We start from the raw sequence: 20469 nt of genomic DNA on the forward strand, positions 1-20469 counted from the left end.
GGTTGAAATGAGATGATCTTTAAGGTTCCTTCCTATCCTCATCACCCTATGATTCTGTGGTAGTGATACTCTTCAACACTTACTGAACAGAATGTGCTCAGCCAAGTTGGATATCAGCTCTCTTCTGAAGGGTTCACTGGTGATATCCCTGGAGTTGGGCAGTGAGGCTTCTGCACCTTCATCCACAGTATCATTAGGTCTGAATGCAGAACAAAAATAAACATGATGACATTTGGATTCTGATCAAAATGTAAAACAATATAAACTGATTTTTTTAATGTATACTTAACATTAACTACAGCACAAAATACCACTACAGTCTGGTAGGGGCAGAAAATATTATCAGCAAAAAGCTCTACCAACTTTTCCTGATTATTTCTTTGCATTGCAGAACAATCCATGATAAGACTACCAGAAGAAAAATTGCAAGATTTTCTATGGCTACTCATGACTTTGCTGTAACACCAATTGCTCTTTTTTCTTCAACAAATATGGACAACAGTAGAAAAAACAAATTTACCTGAAAGACAGAGTCCAGCTTCTCTACAAACTAGAAATGGTCTTTTGTATGGACTTACAACTTTCTAAAGGTACAGAACTGACTTTGCCCCCACCAGGACCACATAGGTTTGTGTAACTCCTAAAAAAAACAGCTAAAATGTCTATCTATGTAACAAATGTAGAACTAATCCTTAAGCAGTTTTGCAGTTCTGACAGTCGTCTCCTTGAAAACAAGGAGTACTCACTCACAGGTCCTATTTGCTTTGGAATTATTCCAAAAACCTTGTGAAATGTTTGTGAGGTTTAAAAACAAATCCTTTACTTTTCCCTAAGCATGGCATTTTCCCCCCTAAATTATTCCATAAAATTTATAAATTTATTGGAACAGAGCTCATCAGGAAGAATGTAACTCTTATAATAAATTGAATAAATTGCAGTTAGAATTGCCTAAGTTTTGCACTTTTCTATAAACAATTAGATTATCCATGGGGAATTCAAGCACTGTTTGGAATGTAATACAATAAAAAAGATAAACAAACAAACGAATCCCAACCTGTCCTCCCTTTCAACAATACCCCAAAAAAATCTCTACCTTGATGGAAGTATAGCTGGTAACAAAGCTTGTTCCAAAGAAAAAGGAGCAGGCACAGGTTTTTGGCTTTGGCTGTTTACATATTCCTGTTAAAAAAAAGGCTCATTATTTTTTGTACTTTTTCCATCTTATTCTTGCATGCAACTGATACTGCTATTACAGGAAAAAGGCAATTATTCAAAAATGCAATTGATTAAAAATAGGTCACACTAAAAAAGCAGTAATAAGGTCAGAGATATTAAAAGTTTTCAACAGCTTATTCACTTTTTACTTTATTTTATGCAAAAAGTAGACTTCCCACAGCAAGGAATCTGTACTTCATAGAAAAACTTGCAATGAAAACAATACATAACCTCTGTCAGCACCCTGCTGTGAACAACTCCTTTGAGATGAGTTCCACGATTAAATTAATGAGAACTGCCTCATTAACGTGAATGAGAACAAAAGCTAGCACCCATTCAGAACCAGCATGGAGACTGTAATTATTGCTTACTCCTGCCTCCCTCAAACACCAGGAGAGAGGGAAACACTGCTGTACCAAACTCTGGTTGCAAGACACAAACTAAAGACCCCAGGAAGCAGGCAGGGTACTGCATGCTTGGAATTCCTGAATCCCAAATTTCTCAAAAGCCAAACTCCTCTCCTTATAGGTTAAAATTTACATTCTTCTGTTTTCAGGACACTGTGTTCCCTCAGTTTCTGTAAAGAATGGGAAACTAAAGAGCCACTTAACCTGCTGGTCAGGAAAACAGCTCCTTCCCAGGAAAGCTGCTTAAAAGAGTTCCACAGCCTCTTTCACACACTCTTCTGCTTCCAAGCCTGTGCTCATAGAACTGCAGATGCCCAAAATTAACCCCCAAAGCTCGTGTGCTTTAGAAGAACCGGCAGTGACACAACTACAGTTACACTTCTCCAAATATGAGCTAAGGCACACTTTAAGGATTTTTGTCATTTATCACCATTCTAAGGCACAATAAGGAACACAGGTACAAATGAGACCTGACAGAGGCTGCTGGGAAGGTACAGAGTGATTAGCTTTCACTAGATTAAGAGGGCAGATAGCCCTCTTTTCCTTACACTGATCCAAGAAGAGTTGTTAACTCCCTACCAAGAATAGCCCAAGCCTTCTCCTTTGGAAGTGAATTAGTATCTTTCCCTACTACACTAATTATAATGCAGTGCAGCTGGTCACAATAATTTCATGCTGTGGTAACTGAACCCTCCAAAGCTCTCCAACCCTACTGCTTTTTCTGAGAGAAATAGGGCAGAAAAGAAGAACACCTAATTAATTTGAATAATGTTCTAGTAAGTTGTTGTTGCAGTGCTTAATCTTATTAAAGTCACACTAAAAATAAGGTATACTGTGGCAGAATACAGATTAGTGAAATAGAGATTAGTACCAGCAGATTCTGCAAAGAGATCTGAGAAAATTTAGAGTAAAGGCAGATACTGCCACACTATCCCATTCCCTGAGAAACTAGGTAATAGTTGTGAACTAATAATGAATGATGACTTTCAAAGAATATACAGATTTTCATGATATATTACCCATGACACTTTTATAGCTACTAATTTTCTTAGCAATTTTAAAAATCCAGCGAGATAAATGCCCTTCCTCAACCATTGCAGATGTCATTAAATTAACTGGAAAACAGTATTCAGCTTCCTTCAACTGGAAAACAGTATTCAGCTTCCTTCAACTCCAAATGTTGTTCAACTCCAAATGTAAAGAATTACTAGACAGTATTAGGATCATTTTACAGATCACTTGTTAAACAAACAAATAACCCCACCAGTAAGAATACTTAGACTGTTTCAAAACTAATATATCAACTCTGAGACTATTTCAGCTTAATACAGATGTGTCCAAAGACTCAAACACTCATCAAAAACAGAGATACTTTTGTCCTGCCAGAATGGACTGCAGCAGATAATGCTAGTGATGATAACCCACAATGAGAAAATCAAAATAAATGTGTCCCACTATTGAAAAACCAAAAATGTCGAACCTTCAAAAAGAACTTTAAGATATCAAACTTACTCTTAAGGAAAATGGTTGTGCAAAATCTACTCTGACACACCCATAATTCTTCCGCAGCATTCTGAAGACTCCTCTAGCTATACTCCAAAGACTTTCATTCTTCTTAGGCTTGCCCTAGAAAACATAGGTGGTTGTTTTGCTTTTCTTCCACTTTGCAATTAAAAGGTTATGTTTAAAATTAAAATGCATGCAACAGCAGACAAAGCAAGCCCAAAGCTTTTGACACACCTTGTAACTTCAAGTACATCTAGAGAACTATTTTTCTCTGTGGATATCCCCTTGAACATATTACTTGTCATGTCATGAATTTGCATTTAGAAGATTGTCACCTGTACCTCAGCACTCCCTGTCAGAGACATTTTGTGACTCATGGCTCAACTCAAACCCTGAGTCCATGAACAGAGGACTAGCATAACCTTTAACTATGTAATAGGTTTTCCTGCACACAAGCAGAAAATCCCCTAGGCAAAGCAAGTTGTTTGATTGCTCTTACCAGCTGCTCACTGTTATAGTGACCTTCAATTATGCGATCATAGGAGATTCCCACAGGTATAATTAGGACATCAGGAGTAGCATTTGAGAAGAGAGCATCCACCACCACTGACAGGAGACCTGCTCTAGCTCCAGATGTCTTTCCACTTCGAGACCGTGTGCCTTCCAAGAATATTTCTAGAAACTGCTGCTGTCTCAACAGTTCTTCTATGTGCTGAATACAAGAAGATTGGAAAATAGAAAAAATAAGTAAGTATCTAATGATACTGGCATACATATATATATAATAACATACAATTATATTTCAGGTATATTGTTGGCAACTATTTCCTTTTAAAAGCAATGGAAGATCATGACTTGGCATGAGTACTTGTGGGAAAAAACCCCAGTAATTTATGCCTGACACAAGCCCAGACCTATGTGCAACTGAATTTGCATGAATATACAAGCAGTATAATGACATTTATTCAAAAAGCATCTCTAGCAATGGTTGATGCAGTTGATTCACATTCATCTTTCCTTCTGGTTCCCCAGCACATCCCATCTTCCAAGATGCAAAAACAGCTACTACACTGAATGGCACAAAGGATTACATCAGCCCATCATGAACAGACTTCCATTGTGTTAACTGAATCAGTGTAGAGATGCTTCACAACAAAAGACATCAGTGAAACAAGCATAAGTTAACTCAGAGAGCATTAATTCCACATTCTTTAATAAGGATTATGCAAGGTGGATATCTGCTCATCCTCAAAAGAGCTGAGCATGGAGTTTTCTTTATTCTATAAATTCAAACCTTCATACAAAAATGAATCCCCTTTTACAGCATAAAACTTAAGACAAATTTAAAGCAATAAATAAATTTCCAAAGTGATGGAACTCACTTTTCCCACTTGCCACCCAAGTGAAACGCTGCCTACAGAAAGAAAGACAAGAAATACACACCACATAGAGCAAAGCTCTGTACAGGAAATCCTTACGACCGTCAGGGTTCTGATCCAACTTCCGACGAATGAAAAATCCTCCCAGCTTGCGGATCAATGTGCTACACACCAAAGAAGGATTATACTCATTGATTTCAGCTTGCAGGAAACTACTACATCTCCAACAAATAATTTCTTGCACACAACAGGGATTCAAATAACTGAAATTCTTAAAGACTAAACTGTATGACACTACTTGCACATGATGGGACTGGCTTCTTTGCCCTGTCTTGCTCCACTTCACTGCCTTGACAGGTCACTGACCAGGAGATTCTTGCACACTGAGATGCTGGTGACCCATGTAAGAGTTCACCTGAGCTGGCCCCAGTCCATGCTGTGCTGCGCAGCCTGCATGCCCATGGTGTGACGCACACTCCCCTCAACTGCAGAATCAGCTCACCCAGCTGATTTTAACAGAGCAATCTGCAGGCAGCTCCCACTTGGCACCAGCAATTACACCACCTGCATTTATCCCACAGTGCAGCAAGAAGTTCTCATGAGGATATCCCTTCTGCTTGACAGAAGCAATGATGAATAGGGCTGTTTTCTTGAAACAAAATCCTTTGTTGGCTCAAAAGACCAAACAGGAATATACTTTTCTGCAGACAGGATGCTATGTGTGGATCATGGGTCTGCTGAATGCTGCAGAACTCAGGGTGCCCAGTGCCTAAAGTAATGTTAAGATTATCTGTGCTAAACTTTCTTTCTTCTGTTGGCACTAAGAACTAGCATTTCAATTGCTAATTTATATGAATGCCTTTTTCACTGGGATTTTTACAGACCAGCACCTACAGGGTGTAAAACACCCTTGAAGACAAGGCATTCCCTTTCTTTCCTCATCATTTCCTATAATATCCAGTCGTTCTTTAGATACCAAATACGCCCAAATTCTGTCTAAGTGGCAAAACATTATCTAAAATAGCTCAGGTTCTTCAGCCACCAGAAATATAATTTAAACACAGGCTCAAGGGAAATACTTTTCCACTAAGTATTATTCACTCAGTACTGTTGCTGCTCGTTAGCCAGCTCACTAAACTGCATGAAGAGCTGTCCATTCACAATTCTTTCTCCCATATCATCTTTCCTTACTCATCTAACCACTCTGAGACTCCAAAAAAGGAATATCCTTTCTCCTTACCCTACTAAGGTTGTAACAGAGTTTCTCAGAAGGATGTTGTGATGCTCCCTCTCTGAACATGTCGTAGGAACCAAAGTAGTTCTACATGACGGCCCAATAACGTTCAGATAATTTTACACTTAAGATATTTTGTGCAGTAGATCAGATCCCACCACCCCAGTCTTATTTCAAACAAGGAGAGGTTATTACCTGAAGATGGGGATGTTGAGATTGTTCCCTGCAGCTATGTAGGGTGCTTTGATGTTATGGCAGAAAAGAATGAATGTAAGCAGCAGATAGTCGATGTGGGATTTGTGAACAGGCAAAAAGATAAGAGGCAAATTCATCTATGGTGGGGAGAGAAGGAAATAAGATACAAGTCAGTTGGTAAGAAACATGGAATATTACTCCTTTTCTTAAATCCACTGTTGAGATTGCTAGCATCATCTCATCTAAACTGATGTTATTTTCCAGTTACCATAATTGAGTTTGTATGCTTCTGGTTTTCCTTCAGCTCAGACAATGAGAACATTTTAGTCAACTTGTCTTTAGTATTAGTTTTCATGGACTGTAGTTTTCAATTGTATCCATTACATTAACAGATTAATCATTGTTAATATAATGGAAACAAATACTCCCAGTTTGTTCAGACTCACAGCCCTGAGACACTAATCAAACAATTAAAGTGATGTGGAAAATCCTCACTGACACCAAAGTACTGGTATTTCTATTAGATATTAGCAAGGATTTATGAATAGTGAGTTTCCCAAACACAATATTCAAAAAAACCCAGAAAAGAACAGGAACTTTTTTATTTGTTTCATTTATCTAATCAATATAGCTAAGGTAAATCCTTCAAGACAAGTTAATTCATTTGAGTGTAAAGAAATGGTAGCATTCAGGAGGTTGTTTGACCAATTTCAATAAATACTGAAAAACTGGAAACAGATTTCTAGTAAGAAATGGGAAATGTTGTTTCTTAAAGGTTTTTATTCCAAATCAAAGTGAAAGTGAAAAATCCTGACTAGATCTACTAATTTATTACTGGCTGCCTCAGCTCAAAAAGCAGAAATTATGTTGGATGCAAGGTCATCTGAGATAATGATTCAGCCTAATAGTTAAAATCTGATCCTGAATCAAAGGTGAACTCAGAGTTTACATAGTATTTTAGGTTACACAACTCTAGGAGCATGTATTGAATTATGAACATTATTTCACAGTGTTCTTATTGTATTTCAGGTACAATACAGTTCTACCTACAATTGCATTTCATACAGACTTAGTGGAACTCTCACAAAAAGAGAAGTGCTGCAAATACTATTAGAAACTACTTCAGAAATCCACCTTACTGCATTTTCCCACCCTCCCTTACCTCTGTTGCTGCTTTGACCATTTCAATTTGACCTCTGTGGATCTGGATATTCCAGAAGAAGCTGTTAAACAACTTCAGTAACACCCAGCCAGTCAACCTAAGGAAAAACAAACACAACTCAAAAAACTAAAAATTACTATAAAATCCAATTGTTAAACGAGGTTTTGCCTATGGTTAGTAGCCACATTTCAGCCTCCTGCAGTTATGACAAAAATCTTGTATCAACCTCAGTGAAGGCTGTGAACTAGGAACATGACAGAGACAAAATCATCCCTAGTAGTAAATGTAGATACCACAGAAGAAGATTTTATCTAAAATAAGACTCTCCCTGAGATACTTATATCTACAAATTATAACATTGAATAGGCTAATGGAAAAATTATCTTTTGGTCTGTGATGCTGCAGATAGCTGTTCTTGCCCATATGAGCCTGAAATAACAAATGCTGCCAATACTGATCCAAGCATTAGCACCAAAACTAGGTTTGTGAGAGAAGGAAAAGTTTTATTTAATCTTATAATAAAATATATTCTTCATAAAGGCAGAGGACTTCTGCTGCATCTAAAAATGAAGAATAACTACTATTTTTGTTGGCATTATGCAGAAAGAGCTTGTCCATTCTTCCACTCACTGACAATAGTGATGAGACATTTTTCTTACCTGATTAAAGCAGGTGACACATTTGCTACCATCTCCTGGAGAATTTTCCTAGCTTTTTTCTTCACTTTGTTGATAGCTTTAGGATCTGTCTGAACAAAAGTGCCTGGAGTACTTGGCTCAGAAGCTTCATCTACAATGGCCTTCTGGACTCTAATATTAAAAAGTAAAGATTATGAGACAGCCCCACAACAGAAGAGTCCAAAACACAGACAACAACAGCTAGGAATGAGCTACATATTATTACAGGAGTAACTTGCAAACATAAAAAGCATCCACACTAAACTATTGTGTACTCCAAATGCATTAAACTTGATTCAGTTTTATAAGCTCTAATTTAAGAGGCAGGTGATGACTGAATGGGCTCAAAGGTGACTACATGGAACAGTACATACACAATTCACAGGTACTAATATTAAAATATTGACTGCCAATTTTCTGAAATGGTTAATAAAGTTAAAAATTCGGGGGGAACAGGTGCAGTCTCATTTTTGTTAATGCTTTCTTTTTCATGCCACAGCAATTTCACATACCTCATTAGACAGATTTATGCAGTTGCTATTTTGAACTTCTAGATTATTTTTGCCCTTGAATTCTCAGTTTTACCCAGTCTAACAAAATTTTATACAGGCTATTTTCCCCCTTTAAAACATACCCAAGAGACAGTAAGTGGCTTTAACACACCCTGACTGTAGCACAACACAGTCTGCTTTACTTTTCAAAAGCAACACTATCATCTTCAGATGTGACTCAAGCTTTAAAAATTCAGGAGAATTAGGAATGTTAATGTAGGCAGTGTGTGCCCTCTGACAAAAGTAGCCTCAAGGAGCAAGCAGGTGGTTGAATTTCTTTGTGTCCAAAGAAAACTGACACCTGAACAGCTGATCAGGGGCTCAAGATGCCATTTAAAGTGAGGCATATGAAAAAGAAAACAAGCCCCACAAAATTAGGGCTCGGTACTCCATTCTACAGCCTCTTTCCATTTTTTGCTGTACTCTCCAGGTGTACACTCAGAGTACTCCAAAATGCTGCTTTCCTATTATCTGAAATACTGACAATTTCTGATGACTGCAGTATGACTTCAGTGGTAATGACTTACATATGAATTAGATAAACAGAAGTTTGAAGAGCTCTCATGTATCAATTTATTTTTCTGTGTACTGTCTGCTGTTCCCCCACTACACACCATTCATTTAGAGACCTGTAATCCTTAAACCCCCCTCCTCTCTTTTACTATTCTAACAGAAATTGCAAGCTACATTCCTGAAAGGCTGTGCTAAAGATACTGCATCTACTAGCATTTTAAATAGTCTGATTTTAGAAACTGACTTGCAGTTTCTAAATTAAGGCATATTTTAATGTAGTAAAAATTTTTAAAATAATTAATTTTGTGTTATCTTACCTGCTGCTATTCAGCACATTTTCTGTCAGATTCTTGGCAAACATACCCTTATGAACATCTCTCTCTTGCACAAAAAGGACGTAGCAAAAGCGTCTCGCAAGCCACCCTCTGTACCTACAAAAATATGAAGGGTATCTCAGTGTGATCCTCAAAATATTTTGCTTCCAAAAACAATAGCATTAAAAACAACTAAAAATGCAATTAAGAAGCAAAAGTAAGTAAAATTTTATAAATGGCTGTCTAAAAGCTTCTGTATCTTCCAGTAAAGTGCCAATATCTTCATGTTATAGATGAAACAACTCATGCATAGCACAAAACATCTGAGCCAACATCGGCACCCCTTCAACTCAGGGTGACACTGGCCTTAAAACACCCAGAGAATCACAGGAGTACAGCAACCAAAGCAGTATATACATTTTGTCTGTCCCCAGAACCAACTCGCCAGCTCAGCGAGGCCAAAAGAAGCGATAGTGTTGATTTCCAATTTGGTGCCCCTTTTCACCCAGGAAAGTAAATGCCCAGCTGAGAGGTTTGTCAACTTCTTCAAGGAACACCAAGTCCTCTTGGGAAAGCTGCTCACGTAAGCACAGGGTAAACTCTCACAAACACTTTTGAAAATGTGCTTGTGTTAGCCATCAAAACTAAACCCACTTTTTTAGTTAGCTTTTCTTCCTTTACAGTGTCCTCAAACACCTAGTCCTATGTGTCTTCTCCATTACTTCTCCTAGTAAAGTTTTAGCAAGAGTATAACCACAAAATAATCAGTAAATCTCACTACAAATTCAAGTGTTTAAGGTAACTTATGAAGACAGTCCCTTGTTTTTTAATTAACCCTGTCCTCTACTCTCTCAGTCATACAAGCAGAAACCACCTGAGAAAATGTTATTTGGAATATCCAACATCACAGAAGATGCCTGTGACACAGGAATGGCTTACACCCCTTCCCCCACAGTGGATATTCATCACTATTCCTCTCCTCACTCCCTCATTTACCAGGACAAGCCACCACTTACACAAACCAAACACCTGGGACCCCCAAACAGCAGAGATGATGTGATGGGGCAGAATTAATAGCTGGATGAAAAATTAAATTCTGGCAATTTTTAAGCCCAGAGCAATAAGCATTATGCAAAACTCCTGTCCTGTGTGCTGACCTGCACCAGGGTCTGCTGGTGCAATGCCTGGCTGCTGCTCCAGTGAGTGTCCCAAACTGAACCATGGGTGACAAAGCTCATGGTGGTTTCCATGCTGGAGCCCCGCCAACGTCTCACCCGCTGTCATCACTCGAGTTACTGATCTTGGCTGTTAAACCTCCCTACCACACTTCAGTAAGTTTATATATGTGTTAAAAACAGCAAGGAAAGATGAGACAGAACTTTTACACTGCAAAAGGCCAAAGCCCTAGAGTGAACTGTAATTAAGATGGGTGCACATGCACGAGCCATGGGCACACAGCGGCATGGAATGATCACATAAATTTTCAGACCAGCTATTTGTGCTGTCAGAGAAGACTGGTGACCCTGTTTTAATTGCTTTTTTCCTTTATCCCCCTTCTCTTTAAAGTTTGAGAGCCTTACTGATTTTTCTAGAAAGCAAAGGACATGCTTTCTGACAATATTCTTTGGTAACTATGAACATATCAGAACAGCACACAGCTATTGCAGGGATCTGTCAAGGTATGAAAGCTTCTACGTTCATTTTACAGCTTAGACATAATATAGTTTAATTGGAAAAATCTGGTTTCTGATCATGTATCAGTAAGAGAAGACAAAAATGACACAGAATGGACCAGTCAAGAGACATTTAAAACTGGCAGTTGTACCTCAGATAAAGGCTGTCAGTACATTACAGCATGCTGGCAGTTTAAGAGAACCTCTTGCTTTCTAGAGCCAGGGACCTGTGACTATGTAGCCCATCAGACATCAGAACTTCATTAAAATTGCCCATTTTCACACTATAATGACACTATATTTCTCACTATTCTGAGCTAGATGTGTTTATTTCAGAATAATTCATTAACCCATATTTTTTTCTCCTAATATTTTCAATTCAAGTAACTTTGACCATTCAAAACCATTCAAGCATTAGACTTTCAAAACTGATTTTTAAAAAGTTAAACAGTATTTCTGTTATTTTTCTGTACTCCAACCTACAAGTTCAACTCTTAAAAAACCCATAATTAATACAAATTTAATAAAGAACAGCTTCTAACATTAGCTTTCTCCCTCTCAAGCACACACAATGCTGCCTTTCTTTCCCTCAGACACTTTGGCTCATTTCTTTCAGGCTGCTGGCCTCTCTTTGTTTGCTCTGACTCTACAACAAACACTGCAGGACCTACTTATGCTAATGATTACTGTAAGAAAAACTTAGCAAGCATTATTAACTTTCCAAAGAACAGAATATTTTTGTGCAATTCCAGTATCTTCATCCCAGAACACAAGATACGATTCCAACAGCGCAAAGACCCATCTTCATTTTTTAGATTTTTTTTCATTTATACCACACTTTTCAGAACCTGCACTCTGCCACTGAGACAGAGAAGAGACAGATTCATAAGACATAATCAGGTTAACTGCCATAAGAGGTAATAGTCAACACCTAACTTGTGAGCCAGATCTGCTCAGTAAATTAAAGGGCAGCCTGAAGTCATTCTGCATAAGGGAATAAATTGGGTGCCCTCAATATTATGCCACAGATGCTCCTGCCATTTGCATGAAAGAAGAAGGAACTTTTTTTGTGAAAAAATTTCAGGTTTTTTGTGAAACAGGTTTGACCCCTATACTTCTTGTCTAGAACCCCAAAGGACTTTGCCCAGTTCCCAAATACACACAGCCAGATTTAACAAGCATGACACTGAAGTCAGCACCAAATCTCTGCATTTTAGGACCACAATATATACCAATTCAGTCCAGATCATAATAAAGATTTCTCTGTCATAAAATCAGAGCACATTGAATTTTAAAAGCAAAAGAAACACTTGCTACAATACCTGGTATGTGTTTCATTGATATATATGACATTACGTAGACCCAAAGAAGGAATACTAGAATTGAAGAAGTTATCCTGTAAAACCAAGAAAAAAAAAAGATTGATGGACTATTTCATTACATAAAAATAGCTTTGTCTGTTACATTCATCATAACATTTAAGATAATGTAATGTTCTTCATTTGTACTATAAGCAAAGCCAAAACCAGAGAAGTGTTGAACCTGCCTATACAGTACACAAACTCCTAAAATGAAAATGGAATTCTAATCACTATTCTCAAGTCCAATACTTTCAAAGCATTCTCTAGGCTTTACTGTGTGGTTGTACTGTTAGACTCTTCAAGCCACAATATTTCAGCAGATTCTGATGTGATATAAACCAGGACTTATCATAATACAGAACTCATCTTTGAGACAGAACTTTATTAAGCCACACTGGGCATTACTGTAACCACCAGCATTTGATGCTCAGTCTGTAGAATCCAGTTTGCCAGCAGAACAAGCATCATGTCACAACAGCCCAAGGGTCAGGATATCCATCCATGGTTAGGTGGCAAATCTCCACATTCCTGCTCTGCCTGAACAACAAACTCAGTCCAGCCTTGTTACAGACTCCACATGCCAAGGTATTAAGTGGGGTGAGTTTAGGAGCACTTCCACAACAAATATTCCTTAGCAGGAAGACCTAAATTCTACTCTTCCATAGTCCAAGTGAATACTTTGACCAAAAGGTTGATTTCTTTCTACCTAAATGATATAGAATTATAAAATTGGTACCTTGCCAGCAGTGAACTACAGCTAAAACTACTGGAACTGTACGTGCCAAAGAAGACAAAAAAAGGACAGCAAAGAGAAAGATGGTCACCAGCAACAGCAGAGCTGCAAAACAACCTCATCACCAATTCTGCAATGGGAGTCAGGTAAGAGTCATTTGTATTTTGTTTAGGACACACCATTTACCACAAAATTAAAATATATGACTGTCCTACGTCATTTGCAAATCAGGTAGAAATTATGTGCTACAGTGAGAGCAGAGTCTTCTGCTCCCTGCTAAAGTACAACCATGCTGTACTATCAACCAATTGTTGCTCTGAGGCCTTAAGAGGAAACTTCCATGTTATGCTAATGTCTTTGACTATACACTGGTGACTTTTTGTGGATGTGATAAGCTGATGATGTGTTCTGGCAAAGAGAAGATGACTTGTTCTTGGTCTCCCAAACAATCAGCAACAAAGTACAGTACCACTGAATGCCAGTCTATACCTGTATATAGCAGTGCTCCAAGTGTCAGGTTAAAAACTCACTACAGAACTCATCCTCCAGCAGTACTGTTACACTTTAGCTTTTCCTTATTAAACTCCTCTCCAGTCCTGTGTCAGGCAGAGCATGTGGTTCTGTGAAACCAACTGAGCCAATACAGGATCTCCCTGCTGGCACAAAGAACAAGGCCAGCTCCCACCACCACATCCTGGCCTTTCCTGCTGATCTCTATGCCTCACCTCTTGGAACACCTCTAGCATTCATTACACCTTTAACATCCCAACTTCATGCAGACAAGTCAAAAAACTAAGCTAGACAGACTAAATGAATAAAGCAGGTAGTTTTCTGCTTGGTTAGTGAACTTGATCAGCCCTCAGGAGAGCAGGAAGGAAAATGAGAGGGAGAAGCAAGACTTTCCACTCTTAGCATTGGCAAGTTGTTAGTATGGTCAGCACACTTAAAAGAAATTTGCCTCATTTATTTATTTTCTTAAGAAAAATAATGAAAAAGGCAGCTCCAAAAAAAGTATTTAGAATCTAATGAGATCATTATCTTTGTTACTGTCTGTGCAGGGACAGTATTTTTTCCCTTACAGCAGAAAGCAACAAAGGGCTTAATAGGTCATGCTCCATTCTTAAGTGGGATCTCAGGATAGTTAATTAGTCTCTTATTAAATGGACAAAATACAGAACGAGATTGTTATTTTTAATGCATAATTCCCAGTTTGAGAGGAACAGCCTAATTACTAACAGGCTAATTACTAAATGCATAAAGCCCTAAGCTGAGGATTCACACACACCTTTTTGTAAGTCAAAACACTTGACTTGTCTGTTTGAAGTAGTCTCAGTTTATCTAATTGTTTGTCTTGTTGCCCATATCATACACAGCCTTCACAATACATTTGGATTTCTTTATCACATTTGTATGTCATTGCTGCAATTTTCTGTTCTGGCAGAGGAACAGAATGAAATAACTTCTCTTTGGTCAAAGAGGGAAGCAAATTTTCCCTCTAGCCCAGCCAATGAAGGTGTAACTGAGTGCAATCTAAAGCTCAGGGTGTACACATAGCCAAATTACATGATGAACTGGTTGCAGACTGTATTGTGCCATTTATCAGCATTTTGCATCTTGAGCTTACAGAAAGCCTGCCCAATGCCGTTCAATAAAGTTCACATTTTAAATCAGCTTGCACAACCTCTCTAGAGCCACCATCCTGACACTGTTCCCAGCAGACAAATATCCCCACTATCACAACTGGCAGTCCTTGTTTCCAGGCTGGGCAGAGAGGCAGGTGCAGAAAATCAGCCAGGTGCAGAAAATTTACTTGTTCTCTCAAGTACAGGACGAAGCAAGTTGGAAACTGTATTTACTCAGTGGATAGAGAATTAAAGTGTCCTAAAAGCAAACTTTCACACTTTTATATGCTCCAAATTCCCATTATTAATCTAACACACCAGATAATTTTGCTATCCCATTTCCTAGTAGTAATTCTGAGGAGCTGGAGAGTTTTGTGCAAGGAGTAAGTCTGCACTGGGAGGTGGGAGACTAAGCAGCAAACCAGGTGTGTGCCATGCTTTAATTCCATGACAAATTAAATATAACCACAGTGAAAGGAGTGAAAACAACAGTAAAAAACTATAGCACTTCATGAAGTAAAAAACATTGTGACCTTAATTCTGAAAGTAAGGAAACTACTGCAACTTCATTACGCTGCAACTATGCATTATTGTCAAACATAATCCATCCCATAATCTTCTTACCCGGCTCTGGGGAGTGCATACATAGCAACATCGTCCCACAAACGGCCTTTTCCTGCTCAGCAGAGCCTCCTTCCATCTTAAAGTGGCAGATCGGAACAGAGTGGGACGAGAGTTACACTCTCCCTGCAGAACAAAGACCACTGTGTAAATATGCAGAAATATGTGCTCTGCTGTGTATGGGAGAGATTTGAGGAAGAGGAGCTGCCAGACACACACAAAAAATTACCCCTCAATTATGTAAAGTAGAATTTTTTCCAACATTTCTCTACAATTTTAAAAAATAAAAGCAAAATCTCAGGGTTGTACTTATGTAAGCACTGCTGCCTGAGCTGATATACAAAATTTTCAAAGGAATGATAACTGTAATTAAGAAACACCAAAGAAACTGCCAGCTGAGAAAACTGAAAGAAATTAACAGTACACTACATTCTCAATAATGTAAAGGTGCTTGCAATATGAACAATGTATTTTAAAGTTCAACTGAATATCACTCTGTAAATCTGCAAGAAGACTCAATGTACCAAAAATATCAACTCCATAGACTCTGTAGGCACTTGCAGCAGTTTCAAGCAGAGTGATATGAAAAAGGAACTCCTGTGCCTTCTCTAAAGTTACACTGTCTATCTGAAGATTACAGAACAAAAAAAATCCAGAGCGACTGCATTCACAGAACTCATTCTCTATGTTAGGACATAATGCAAAAATTGTAGTTAACTATATTTCCAAAGACCCTGATTATTTCCATTAAAGTCTACTGAATTATTGCTTGCTTGAGAATGAGAACTGGGTTGCCATTTTTAAACCACAGATTTTATTGAGAAGAAAGTTACTTCCAGTATTAAAAGAGAAGTTACAGAAACAAACCAAACCAAAACCAAAATGTTGTTTAAAACAGAACTTTTAAGTGGCAGAGCAATAGGGTAGAACCAAGACTGAAGACACAAATGCAGATCATCACATACTCAGCCCAGTGAGAAACTCCCAGAAAGTCAAAAGCTATGCTGAAGACGCTTAAAAACTAAATTGTGCATGTATCATATTTGGCAAGCAGCACAAACTGGCAAATATTCCAAGGCTAACTCTTCCATCTGAAATAAACAAATATCAAGATGCTAAGCCTGCCATAATCCCTCCTCTACCACCTCCTTTAATGCTAACTCCAAAACAAACCAACTTTCTAACAATGTCATCTTCCTTCTGCTTGCCTCCAACCCCTGACATATCTCTCCAGCATTTTCTTACAAAACCTCTTTTCTATCTCTTCTGACTTGCTTGCCCTTATTCCACTTTCTCACAGACCTCCTGGTTACTGCAGCTTGCTGTTCCATGGAACTTAGATCTAGCTAGATAGAAATCCCAGCTGCCAAGACATCTGCCCTTTCCCTCAACTCTGACCATGTTTCCAATTCTTCTTCTGTATCAAGTTCAAGCTCCTCCTCTCCAGATCCATGTCTAATTCCTCCTGACCTATGCTGCTAAATCATCTACCACCAGTACAGTCCCCATGTGGCTCTTGGCTCCACCCAGACCACTCTGCTCTCTCCTTTGTCCCCTCCAAATCCCAAGACTCACTCAATGGAGGACACAGACTTTTAATAGGCTCCTTATTTATATCCACCAATTTTTTCTGCCTCCTGGACTGCACTCTTGCTCCAGCTTCAATGCCTATATGACTGTGCAACTTCAGCATCAAGCTCCATTTCACCTGCACACTTTAAATTACACTACCCAGAAGAGCAACAAGCTTCCTAGTTGACTTTCTGTTTGACTTTGGCTACTCCAGAATGGGATTCTCTACGTTTACTGCTATATAAAATGATTAGCAACGTTACACTAGACGACTGTAAGACTACCAATAGAGTTTGACAGGATTTTACTTTTCTAGCAACATTATTCTTTGGCACAAAATTGAACTGTTGGTTCCTCCTCATGTTTCAAGTTAAATCAAAACCAAACTTTATCATGCATGAGAGACATAATTCCTTATCTTCATTCTTCATAAAAATAAAAAGTCCACATTCAAGTTGAAGAAATAGTAAGATAAATAGGGCCAGTAACATTCCCAATTTTTACTTACCCACTCTTCAGTGGAATGCTTACATCTACTGATGCTGCAGTCTGCTGAGGTGGATAAATAGGAAACATCTATTGTTCCAAGGGACAAAGCAGTTTCATCCATGACACAGGAATTGAACTGAAGATCACAAACTGCAAAATAATAACATGTGCATATATATAAGGATATCCTTTTTATCTGTATATTCATATATTTATATGCATGCACAGAAACACACACCTAATTTCAGTGCCAGGCATCTAGCAATAAATTAGGCAACTGGTATTTTTTCACCCTTCAGTAAAAGTTCAGTTCCAAAGACACTTCCTTGCAGCTAGAAATTGGCATGATTTTAATATGCTAAAACCCCAGCACATTTGACTTCCAAAAACACAGCACACCAACCAGCTTCCTGCACACTTTTCTCTCCCTGCCCTTCTTCCCATAACAGGTCACTATAGTCCCCTTGTAATTTTCCACTGTTCTTTACTGCATGGTTTAAACCCCGCAGGCATAAGGATACGCATGTCAGACACTTTCATAAGTTTACTATTCTCTTGCACTCTGACCTTGCTCTTTCATAATTTGCTTCTCAAGGACGCCTATGATCTACAAAAACTGTCATTAATGTTCTCACCTAATCCTATCCCACAGTATATTTTATGTGTCTGGTCTAGCTGTAGTCAAACCAGTTTGCAAATTCCTTGGGAAGAAGGAGTGCTCAATAAAAAAGCACACATCTAAATGTGAACATGCTGCTGATAAGTGACATTTCAGTCTTGTGGGATTAAAGAGAAGTAAGGAAATCTCAACTTGATTAATTATTTTGAAATGGAAGTTTTGTAGCTCATAGTATGAGCACGGTAAATAATTCTCCCTTGGCCAAAAAAAAAAGGAACAGCAAACATACTAAAACAACTTACTGTTGTACAGTGTATTTGCAAAAGACTACAAATTAAACTGCTTTGTTATTGAGAGCCACTGAAATAAGAATCCCAGCACTTTAAAGAGGCAAAACCTCCTCTTCCATCTGTCACTGCAAGGAAACTTCTATTGTGGCCAAGCTGTGGGCCATCAGGAAAGAGATTGTTCCCACCCAGAATGCTAAGCTAACACCTGCAAGAGCAAGACCTAAAACTTTAGTCCAACCTTTTTGCTTTTCCTAGTGCCCTCCCCAAGTTGCCACAAACCCATCCCGTAATACGTGCACGCAGAGAGCTCCCACTACAACCTGGAGTCCGAACCGGTATAACCATGCAGACCATGCGTATCCTTGCACAGCCCAAGTACCGAACTCATCCCTTTATCTTTGCTGGCTGTTACATCCAATCCGCCTTTTATTTAAATTAGTCCTCAGGCAAGTTACTATATAACCCTCCCAATAAATACAAAAAAAAAAAAAAAAAAAAAGCCTGAAGACCTCTAATACTGGAACCGAAATGCGTCCCGCTCGTGCTCAAGGTGACCTTGGCTGCACCGGTATACACAAAAGATGAACTTTAAAAAATACGCAATTAAAAGCCCGTTTGAGCAGCAGCAGCAGCAGCAGCAGCAGCAGCAGCAGCAGCAGCAGCAGTAGCAGCCGCATACGTACCTGTGAGCCAACCCGCCCCCCGAGCGCCCGCTGCCCGCTGCGGCGCTGGCGCTGTTCACCTGCCGGCCACCGCCATCCCCGCGGGCTCCAGCAGCGCTCCGGGCTCACCAGGGCTCCCTCGGCAGCGCTCCGGGCTCCAGCCCCGCCGCTCACCAGACCTGCTATAAATAAAACCGCGGCGCTGAGCGCGGTGGGGGTGTGCAGGGCCCCGGGCACCGCTGCTGCCAAGGGGCCGCCCCGCGCCTCCACGGCCGCCGCGAGGGGCGAGCGCCGGCCGCGGGGAGCCGCCGCCACCGGCCCCCGGAACCCCGCGGGGACGGCCGAGGCTCCCCTCGCCCACCTGGCCCCGCGCCCGCCGCCCCTCAGCCGGCCCGCACCCTCCGCACCGCCGCTGCCGCTCCGCCGGCTGCCCCGCGCTGCTCCGGCCGCACCGCCCCTCCCGCCACGCGGCAGCCGCTGCGCTGCCCCGCCCCGCCGCCGGGGGCAGCACCGCCCGCGCGGCCCGGCCCGCGCCGCCCGCGCCTGCCGCCTGGCCCGTGCATGCTGCCCGGTCTGCTCCACTCTGCTCCGCTCCGCACCGCACCGCACCGCACCGCACCGCCGGCCCCGGGCCCGCACTCACCGCGGGCTCCGCTGCTGCCCCAGCTCTCCCGCCGGGCCCGCGGCGGCGCCGCGCCTGACGCGACTTCCTGAGCGCCCGGTCCGCAGCGCGGCCCTGCCCGGCCCCGGGCCCCGGGCCCCGGCCCCCGGCGCTGCCCTCCCGCCCTCACAGCCCTCGGCCCCCGGCCGTGCCCAGCCCTGCCCTGGTGCAGCCGCTGTATTATTCAACAGCCGCTTCCACCGCCCACCTCCCCAGCCCAAAGAGAGCAGCGACTCACGGCTGTTTAGCTCTCAAATCTGAGCTGCTGAACAGGAAAACGCTAGAAAAGTTATTCGAAGTCTTTAAATGGGTTTGCAGCGACTCAGAGTTGCCGCTGCGAGCAATCGCAGAAATTTCAGGACAGGTATCGATCTGCCCGCCCGGCCTTGCAGCAGTGCCAGTTTGCCTTTTACTGAGCGCAAAAGTAAATGTTGATTGAGATTGCTGCATGTAACCAGACAAGGGCGAGAGTATTGTTTGGCTTTGGCATTCCTGGGCTATTTAAAGACAGTTTCTCTGTGGCTTGAGTTACAGCCCAGCAGAAAGGCTCGTGCCTATATTTCTTCTTTGAATGTCCAAATCACAGCAGTGCAATACAGGAATAAAGTGACAAAATAAAAGATACTGTTTATACGAATGCAAATACTCTGCTTAGAGATTTAAGTAGCAAAAAGTGTTAGTTTTCCCCTTGAGGTCTTCCTTCTAGATGTTGTTTTGAAATTATTACAAATGAGAATTGTAAGAATTACAACTGCCTTTCATACATTAAGGAAAATGTGTAGATAGAACCCTAACTGCTGCATGCATAGGAGAAGTGCCCTAGTTCCCACAACTGAGTGCCTCCGGGGAATACCACTGGAGTATTAGAGCTGGTAGTTTACGAAGAGCACTCTGCAGTTTGTGGGTCAGAAGGGATTTTGAGTCTGAATTTTCCTCCTTTAGCAAGGAAAAATACTTTATTTTGTTGCAACGTGGCTGTTGGAATAAAAGACACCTACTCTTCAAATTAAAAA

At 40.5% G+C, this 20469-nt stretch overlaps 1 protein-coding gene across 3 annotated transcripts in view; it reads right to left on the reverse strand.

The window, feature by feature from the left end:
* Window positions 1–18927, reverse strand: part of GPAM (glycerol-3-phosphate acyltransferase, mitochondrial) — a 29612-nt gene extending 10685 nt beyond the window's left edge. For 2 of the 3 annotated variants that reach the window (XM_066554498.1, XM_066554496.1), the window contains exons 1-13: window positions 18817–18927; window positions 17244–17374; window positions 15167–15289; window positions 12149–12222; window positions 9157–9270; window positions 7758–7907; window positions 7099–7195; window positions 5937–6073; window positions 4572–4671; window positions 3628–3840; window positions 3135–3248; window positions 1094–1179; window positions 84–199 (exon numbers count right to left, since the gene is read on the reverse strand). In XM_066554498.1, the coding sequence (XP_066410595.1) occupies window positions 84–199; window positions 1094–1179; window positions 3135–3248; window positions 3628–3840; window positions 4572–4671; window positions 5937–6073; window positions 7099–7195; window positions 7758–7907; window positions 9157–9270; window positions 12149–12222; window positions 15167–15289; window positions 17244–17345 (1426 nt within the window). In that variant the 5' untranslated portion in view covers window positions 17346–17374; window positions 18817–18927. Of the gene's footprint in view, window positions 1–83; window positions 200–1093; window positions 1180–3134; window positions 3249–3627; window positions 3841–4571; window positions 4672–5936; window positions 6074–7098; window positions 7196–7757; window positions 7908–9156; window positions 9271–12148; window positions 12223–15166; window positions 15290–17243; window positions 17375–18642; window positions 18744–18816 lie in introns of those variants that run through there. The other variant, XM_066554497.1, reaches the window with a different exon arrangement.
* Between the last annotated feature and the right edge of the window lie 1542 nt (window positions 18928–20469).

The sequence above is a fragment of the Molothrus aeneus genome, chromosome 8 (genome assembly GCF_037042795.1).
Source record: "Molothrus aeneus isolate 106 chromosome 8, BPBGC_Maene_1.0, whole genome shotgun sequence".
NCBI classification, from domain to species: domain Eukaryota; kingdom Metazoa; phylum Chordata; class Aves; order Passeriformes; family Icteridae; genus Molothrus; species Molothrus aeneus.